The sequence below is a fragment of the Haliotis cracherodii genome, unplaced genomic scaffold (genome assembly GCF_022045235.1).
Source record: "Haliotis cracherodii isolate W230 unplaced genomic scaffold, xgHalCrac1.p SCAF_2, whole genome shotgun sequence".
Lineage (NCBI taxonomy): Eukaryota > Metazoa > Mollusca > Gastropoda > Lepetellida > Haliotidae > Haliotis > Haliotis cracherodii.
The window spans coordinates 81080459-81090016 of record NW_027266275.1 but is presented as its reverse complement, the minus strand read 5'-3'; the positions used below and the strand labels follow the sequence as shown (position 1 = coordinate 81090016).

General features: G+C 40.2%; 1 protein-coding gene across 2 annotated transcripts; it reads right to left on the bottom strand.

The window, feature by feature from the left end:
• Positions 1-501: 501 nt before the first annotated feature.
• Positions 502-8475, bottom strand: LOC139469732 (uncharacterized). 2 transcript variants are annotated; one of them, XM_071251998.1, is made up of 5 exons: positions 8283-8475; positions 5750-5866; positions 5461-5544; positions 3966-4124; positions 502-1282 (listed from the first exon to the last, which is right to left on the bottom strand). In XM_071251998.1, the coding sequence occupies exons 1-5, from the start codon at positions 8470-8472 to the stop codon at positions 1206-1208; spliced, it is 627 nt and encodes a 208-aa protein (XP_071108099.1). In that variant the 5' UTR covers positions 8473-8475; the 3' UTR covers positions 502-1205. The 2 variants fall into 2 exon arrangements, with proteins under 2 accessions (XP_071108099.1, XP_071108100.1); XM_071251999.1 differs by having other exon boundaries at positions 1198-1282; positions 3944-4124.
• Between the last annotated feature and the right edge of the window lie 1083 nt (positions 8476-9558).

Here is a 9558-nt window from a genome sequence, read left to right as displayed (position 1 = left end):
TATGACGGCGGTCTGTAAATAATTGAGTCTGGACTAGAGAATCCAGTGATTGACATCACAAGCATCCATCCAGGCAATTGGGATACGATGACATGTATCAACCAAGACAGCGAGCTTCACCAACCGGTCCCGTTAGTCGCCTCTTACAAGCATAGTCGCCTTTAACGGCAAGCATGGGTTGCTGAAGGCCTGATATCGAGAGTGAGGTCATCAGAGTGAAAGGGTTTAACTCCGCTTTAAGCAGTATTATGTCACGGCGTGTTGGATTAATGTGAGAGGAAAGCTTGAAGTAATGCAAGTCTCGGACGTATACTTTCTGTTGAAACCTATGAGCAAGGGTTTGGTGCCGACAAACCTAGATACATACTCCGGGCGAACCGTCATTCAATGGAAAAGGTTTAAGTCGATTTTATGTAGACGCCGCCCTGATCCACATTGGGTTTTAATGCCAATGCAATTAGCTGTGTTAAGTGTAAGAATAAGTTCCTTAACAACTGTCAGTGCATGGTGGATGCATCATCCTTGAAGTATTTATTTTGGCTAAACACAAAGTCCCCAGCCCCACTGAACATGGTCAATGCCACCTATCAAAGAGCAAAAAGAAGATCATCTTATGTTACATTTAAACTTAGAAAATATAGTGAATATGATTTTAAAAATACATACACATTACTGATATATTAAATTAATACAAAAACCAGTCACAATTTAACAAATAATAGTGAAAACATATGTATAAACTCGTGCTTGTGAAACCTGTGGCTATTAATTCAATGACATTTCCACCATGACTCTTTGACATATGCACAAATTGTGTGGGACTAAAGGGAGGCTGGGTGGATTTTCGATTATAATCCACCATCAACATAAAAAGTACCTTGCACGTTTACCATTGGTAAAAATAATTCTCAAAATAATTCTCAAACATGAGCTTCCTGTAAAATGTCAGCCCTCATATCATATGAGGAAAAACGGGTTGGACAGCGAATCGCAGCGCCTTAGTGGGTCAGGGCCAAGTGAGCTCTTGAACCTGGAGCGTTTGTGATGAGCAGTCAGAAACCTTGTTCTGTATGTGGTACCAATGCAGACTGTAAGCATGGAAAGTATTGCACTCCGTGAATGGTGTGTTGACTAATGATGGTGTTAATGGTGCAGTATATATCCTGTAGTTAGGATCTGGGGGTTTCGGCCACACCTCGTACTGTCTATGATGGATCATGTTGTTGTTCAGTTAACCCAATTTCAGCAGTGGGTGCCGTTGAACCCCCACCATGGTGGGAATCTGAAACGACACATACATCGTTGAACTAAACGAAAGTATTATTGTTTTAATTAGCATCCACCATTCCTTTTTCAAAGAATATTATATAAACACATGTTTTAAATATAGTGTAAAAATATAAGCATACGACCGATATGTATGTAAAATCCGGTCTTCTATGCAGATTAAAAACAAATGTATCACAATGTTATAAAGTCTGTAAAGTTTAGAACATGAAATCAAAGAATACCAGTTGTTTGTTTGTTGTTTAACGCCGCACGTACAACAATATTCCAGCTATATGACGACAGTCTGTAAATAATCGAGTCTGAACCAGACAATCCAGTGGTTGATATCATGAACATCTATGCCCGCAATTGGGATCGAAGACATGCATCAAACAAGTCAGCGGACCTGACCTCCCGATCCCGTTAGTTGCCTTTTCAGAAAGTATGGGTTGCTGAAGACGCGTCTGTTGAGAAGGGTAGATGGATTAGACACACGTATACCAAGTATGTAGTAAGGCCTGATAGTAATACTTACTGAGTGAGTGAGTTGGGTTTAACGCCGTTTTTAACATTATTCCAGTTATATCACAACGTGTTAGCTTAATGTGGGAGGAAAGCCCGAAGTGATGCAGGTCTCAGACGTTTACCACTTCGGTGAAACCCACGAGCATGGGTATGGTGCTGACAAACCTAGAAACATAATCGGGGCGAACCGGGATTCGAAACCATAATCATAGGTTTCTGGCGTGCCCAAGGGACGCAAATCTGCACAGCAAAATGCGGCGCCTTAGACGACTGGGCCACCCGTGCCCCCTGATGGTAATAAGTTAAATGTCTTCTTTAACATAAATAATGTTAGAATTACAAACGTTCGAACAAATAATTACCATTATTTTGAACACCATGAAGTAATATTGTTAACCGAGAGCCAATGATGTTGATTAAGTCGACCTCCTCCTGTCGGTGTCATCCTCAGCTTATACTGGTATTTACGGCACGCATCATATTACTTTGTTAACTTGAAGATTATTTATTAAGTCACCAATCTCATTCATTAATACCATCAGTTAAGTTTAGAACATGTAATCAAATTTTATCAGCTGAGGACAGATGGATTCGATACACTTATGCCAAGTATACAGTACGACCTGATGAGTTAATGAGTTACATATCATCTTGAACAATAATAACGTGTGGGAATTACAACCTTTGGAACAAATAATTGATTTATCTTAAAAATCATGAAGTAATACCATTGTTCAATAAGTGTTGCCGTTGATTAAATAAACTATCATGCACACGCCTTCGCCTACCAGTGCTATCCTCAATTTAAGTTTGTGCTTTTGTACGTTTAATATATCATTGTATAATCTGAAGCTGTAATAAAGTTAACTTCGTTTATAACGAACACGCTTATAACGAACTTATTTTTTGGCCCCGGCCATTTGCTGTATACATGCATATAACGAACTGCGGTTGTAACGAACTAGAATTAGTGGTCCCTTTGAGTTCGTTATAACCGTAGTTTACTGTAAAGTAAATTTGAGTTTAGTTGAGTTGATAAAATCTTCTGGAGATAACTCTCGATCAATTCTATTTCCCCCCGATTCCCTTGCCACCTACTTGTCGCTATTCTCCAGAAACCGAGGAACGCAGCGTCATCTGCACAGTTACTAAAGGAGGCAAGGGCAGGGTTTGTTTTATTTGTCTGTTGTTTAACGCCGTGCATGGCAATATTCCAGCTATATGACGGCGGTCTTTAATTAATCGAGTCTGGACTAGACAGTCCAGTGATTGACATCATGAGCATCGATTCACGCAATTGGGATACGATGACATGCATCAACCAAATAAGCGAGCCTGACCACTCGATCCCGTTAGTCGCTTCTTACGACAAGCATAGCCGCCTTTTACGACAATCATGGGTTGCTGAAGACTTATTTTACCCCGGATCTTCACGGTCGATGACAGATTAGGAAGCAAACTAAAACTGTCATCTGTTGAAGATCCACATACAATTTAGTTTCCTACTTTGTCCCCCGTGATACACAGCCATGTGAGTGTGTGTGAGTGTGTATGTGTGTGTGTGTGTGTGTGGGGGGGGGGGGGGGGGGGGGCTAAACTTTGGGTCGAGTAGTTACCATGTGTGACATGGATGACCGTGCACTATTGTCCCCCCCCCCCCCCCCCCCCCCTCCCCCCGGCGACCCGACTGATGCCCTTGGTATTAAGTGTTGCCTACTCCAGACAAGAACATTTAGACTGTCTGGATGCAGCTGTTATATATATATTACATTTCTGTCTAAAAACATTTATCCACTCACATTCATGCCTGTCTAAGACTTCACACTTTCCCTTTACTTACCTGTTTTAGCCAAAGAGAATATTTCAACACATTCTTAGAAAAAACAACTTTGATTCTTTGTTATCTTTAAAATATATATTTCTTACTTCTACTTTCTAAAAATCATTACCGCATCGGTCTTGATATGGGTCTGTATCTGAAGAAATTGGGGGCGGCCTGTTGCCTAGTGGTTAAAGCGTTCGCTCGTGGAGGACCCGGGTTCGATTCCCGACATGGGTACAAGGAGTTGAAGTCCATTTCAGATGTCCCCCGCCGTGATATTGCTGGAATATTGCTAAAAGTGGCGTAAAACCATACTCACTCACTCACTTAAGAAACCTAGGTGACGCACCTGGATCCTGGAGAGGCGCATGAAAGAAAAAACATCTGTATGAGTACTTCCTGACTTTCCTCAACTTTAGGAATGCCATAGTCGTTACAGCTGCTGCAGATAAGGTCACGATCAACACTGCTACGAAGGTGACTGTGACAACAGCATGGTTGGTTGGATCTGTGGAAGTGAGTGTTCACGTTTAGACGCCTTCAGCCCAAGTCAAAGTTAAATATCAAGATCATTTATAAATTAGGAGACACATACTGTGTAGAATCAATGAGGTGTATTAAATTTGGAACTGAATCCACGTGAGGCTTCAAATGTTTAATTTGGTGCAGGCCACGATGCTGAGTGAAGTGTTGAGTCGAAAAGCATAAGTGGGTTTATAATAGCCAGTATTTCATTTGCTACAGTATACGCAAAACACTGTTTTTTACATCATACACGTGTTTATACTAGGCAGAGAAAGCGTGTAGCACGGCTACTTCCCAAGCCAACATGAAGAGGGCACCCAAACACTTTATCTTAACCGCTGTGACCAGTCAGAATCGAGTGATTTCAAAATTCCTGGGAGAATACCTCATTAGCCGGGGTCTCTTCACTCATCTCAACTTTGAGAGAGACTTAAATTATAGCATACATTCACAAGGGATAGATTATTCCGAATTTCAAGAAGTCTATACTTTGTATTAATTAGGCACTGTCATATACAGGATGAATATGAAAAAACGAATCAAATGTACTCCCTGTAAACGATTTCACTGAAGTCAACCTACTGTTCAGATGAGACATCAAGAACAATGTTCTGAACAATGAGGAATGTGAGTGACATGGCTTCAATTAAACAATCAGCATGGAGAATTGCTAAAATCTGTGGATATACTGGAAATACATTACATTCTCGTGTCTAGTTTGTTTGTTTGTTTGTTGTGTAACGCCGCAATCAGCAATATTCGGCGGTCTGTAAATAATCGAATCTGGACCAGATAATCCATTGATTGATATCATGAGCATCGATCCACGCAATTGGGACGCGATGATATGCATCATCCAAGTTAGCGAGCCTGACCACCCGATCCTGTTTGTCGCCTCTTACGCCAAGCATAGTCGCCTTTAACAGCAAGCATGGGTTGCTGAAGACCTATTCTACCCCAGATCTTCACGTGTACTTGTGTCTAGAATGTACTTGAAATAGAACCTCTCGCAGATCAACGAATCTCCGGTTTTGTAAAAAAACAACATCTACTGTGGAACCCGGCCATGACGACTACTGAATGTGCTAACCCTTATCTACACTGAAATCAGTTATCTCTTAATAAGCAGAAAACTAAACTGTGAAAGGCATGTAGAAGTGATACACATAAGGAAGAGAATTTATGGTTTTCAACTTCTTGATTATGGGGAACACAACGTTTCGTTTCCTGATGAGGGATATACTCCCCAAAGTTGTGTTCCTCATAATAAAGAAGTTGACATCCATATATTTCCCTTCTTGGAAAACTAAAGTGTTTACGTCCAGTCCTCCTGTTGTCTGTAGGAGTTGGCGACGGAAGGTCTCGGGGAATGGGCGTTACAGTTTGCCTCACTGGTGTTTCAACTACAAAAAAGGGTAAAACGTTAGGAAGTGCAATGCATACTGTCATGTGTTTTAATGATGGATCTAGACCATTGTGAATATATATATAGACTTGTTGACGTTCGCAGTGGCTTCTGTTAATTTTTGCGTTACAAACTTCTATGTTCTCGTTATCACCTGGAAACCTGATGAGTTAACATGAAGAAAGAAAGTTCGTGTGGTGTACCTGGACATAAATCCATACATTTGTTTTGAGTTCCCCTCGCTTCCGCCTGATGACAGAGTTCGGCACAACTTCGACATCCGCCCACGTCAACGTCGTAGTAGTAATCAGACTGACAGGCTGCAGGATTAAAAGTGACACGTTCAGGAATGGCAGTACAGCTCGTGAGTGAGTGAGTTTGACATAAACATAGTTCCTCTTGTACTGGCTAGGCACCAGCTTTGTGTGTTCGTGTTAGGTGATGTTAGATACTGCCTCGTTCCAAATTCGGCAATGGGCGAGCTACTCTGAAACGTCTGCTGGCCGCTCCTCACTGACCTGCTGTCAGTTTTACAATATAAGATCCTTCCAGCTAGGGACCAGAGCTATATATAAGCAGCGTATTTGCGTAAAATATTCCCAAAAAATATTCAAAACCCAATTACTTTCAATTCACTTGCGTACAGAAACGCATGCATTAAATGAAAACCTCAAATGTATAAAAACAGCACGCGTAAATACCCAATGAAGCTTTTCCAGCATGCGTTCAAAACAGCTAAATTCCGAAACACAATTACGACCTCATCTAGTCAAGCCTATATATTAAGAAAAGTAATATATACATCTAAAACATTATTTCATTTTTTTAAAATCTTGCAATGTTCACCAATTTTGGGAAAAACCCAGTAGAGTGATGAATAAATGAGTGAAAGAATATTGCATTGGTTGCCCAATGAGAAATGTAATCACCCAATTAAAATAGAAACCTAGAGTAAAAATTCAGTTGCTCAAAGAGTTATCTGGAGCTCTGAAGGGATATTTTCAGTGAACTGCAGTGGACTAGATGAAAAGTTCATAAAGACACTAGGGTGCGTCATGCTGCGGTAGGTGTTTTGTTAGCCTTGCTAGTTGGCTGTACTGAATCATAAATCCATGGGTGTATAGTAATTCTATCCTTGTAATAAACAAGTCTACATCTATCCACTAAGTGGTACACTTCGAGTCAACATCAGCAAAATAAAACTTTGATTGTAAATGAATTTGAATATCGTAATTAACAAAACAGTATCTGTCCTTCAAGAAACTTTGATTGGACCCAAACAGGCCTTGAATTTTCAAAAAATGACTTGCAAATAAACAATATCAAATTCCACTTTAACAGATACGTTAACAGTAGCTTCTGAACTTCTGAATATCATATTGTTTATAAGAGGCTAACGTATCAACATCACCGAGAATCTTTCAAGTCGCACTTGTGTCTCTTACCAACAGTGACATCCATACACCATAACATATTTAGAAAGAAATGAATGTTCGTTGTTCTGGCTGACATGATAATGACATTATGTTTGCAGATACACAAGATTACTTCGTCAAAATGTTTAGAAAAGTAAGGAACTCAATCGATCGATCGATCCCTCTCCCGAACTCATTCGATGGTCAGTTTGTTAGCATAGTGCAAAGAAAGCTTTAATAAGTGTAACGTCTATTGCTCATAAAGTTGGAACGATATCACCTAATATCTTCTTTCAGCTTTTTGATACTCAGATACGACCAATTTTATTGTGTGGTTCTTAAGTATGGGGATTTCAATGTCCTGACTGTTAAGAGAAGGTTCACTTATTAGCATGTAAAAACAATTGTTTTTACTTGCATTTCGCGGCAATCGATCGTTCTGACCATTGGGACAGATTAATACTGGCGAGGGTCAATGATCCCCGTCGGTATACATATAACTTCTACAGAAAAAGGTCTGGCACTACAGAAGATAACACAGTGACAAAGCTTTGTGGTGACAATGTAATGTATATGTCTTAAAACCATGTGCGGGGGACATGTAAAGTTTGTACAATCACAAGGTATTTCCGGTATTGCCTTGGAAATTTTCCCACGAAAGACAGCTCTTAGTTGTTTTGTGTATTGACGGAGGGACATTAGTGACAATTAGAGTATAAGTTATTGAACTTTTTTATATAGGAAACTATTGGTGGTGGAGGGACAACACAATAATGGAAACGTTCCACTTAAGACAAGATGACTATTTTTTCTTATTATTTATATAATCTAGAAGTTATGCTTTAAACTAATAAGTATTGCCTGATAGACATGTTTCGTGTGTTCCGTGGTTGCTATCTTAATTGTCCCTGCAAACACGGACCAGGTCGTTAGGAAAGCATCATCAGCCGTTAGGAAAACATCATCGTCCAATCCCGCTGATGGTCCGACAGTTATGTGCAGGAGAGCAATTTGTCCCTAATGTCCGCTTATCTAGACTTGCCTGGTACAAGAATAGAATAACTATACACCGTGGACTTTAATTCAGTCAAGGCTACACGTACAACGATATGCATTCTAGCTATTTTTAACCTACTTTCCTTCCGGGTCAATGGAAAAGTCGCTGAGGTGATTACGGTCTGAGTTCAAGTGCAAGTTCACTGTGTTACGTAAATGCAAAGTCAACTAACAGTTTATGACTCTACCATGTCTCATCAGTACAATACAGCCATGCATGTTGAAAGCTTCATTTGATAATGGTATAGCTACATTATCTGCAAACCTTGATACCTGCACCCGAGATGACAGTCGACGCCACCTGTGCACTGTTCGGAGCAAGGTTGACAACTCCGGGTACTGCTGTCAAAATATTCACCGGGGCTGCACACCTCTTTGCTGCCCGACGGGCACACTAACACGTACAAACACATGCCGAGTTCGGAGTAACCTAACTCCATATTACGCAAGCACATATTTGATACTACGCAGTTTGTTTGTAAACAACACCTTATATGGACAGTGGCTGCTACTAGCTATACAACAGTTGTTTACAATCAGACTCAGCTGGGACCCGCGTTTGAATATTTGTGAATGTTTTGGTGTAATTGCTTTCATAATTGTATCTAGATTAACTGAAGTCGTTGTTTACTTTTGTGGGTGAGATGAAATGGAGTATACGTCGCGTCCAAGATTACTGTACTTATATAGCGACGTGCATGCACGTGTGTGTGTGTGGCTGCTTGTACTAGTCCGGGCTGATGCCGATTTATAGTGCTGGCCCACTGAGATACCATGCCGCAGTTTAACATGAAAACCCCACTCAGACACAGTATACTGACTCCGAGCCAACCATGCAGTCCTTGTTTTAGCTCCTTAATGTCGAGCGCCAGACAGGGTAACAACAAGTACCATCTAAATGTAACGTCGCATCGGCATTATTTCAGCTATCTGTAGTGGTCTTTGCATATGTACTATTATCAATCAGACAAACGTGTGTGTGTGTGTGTGTGTGTGTGAATGCGTGTAAAGTAACCACCTGAGTTTATTTATTTCATCGATTTTGTCAATAGTCCATGGTATTTATTATATAATAATGGGACTCTCGCTGCGTAATAGGGTATTCCGCTCACAAGGGCCGAAGGTTCAAGTAAACTTGTTGTATGGCCCGTTGTCCGTTCCTCCATTAAATTTCCATTTCTTCGCCGAACCGACTAAAGGGATGGCAAAATAGGTACTGGGAGAATATCATGACGTATGACCAGTACGACTCGTGTATGCTTAATGATAATAATAATAATAATAATAATAATAATAATAATGATAATAATAATAATAACAACAACAACAACAACAACAACAACAATAATAATAATAGGGAAATATCATCAATTGACCCATATCAGATATAATTAATTAAATGTAATGATTCACAAATTCGGGTTATTCCAACAGCATAATATCTATCTTTTACTGACTTTCACTTCCATTTGTTTCTCCTGACAAAGATTCACATGCGATCTACCGCAGACAGTGATATTGTAATGTTTGGGGCGTGCTGT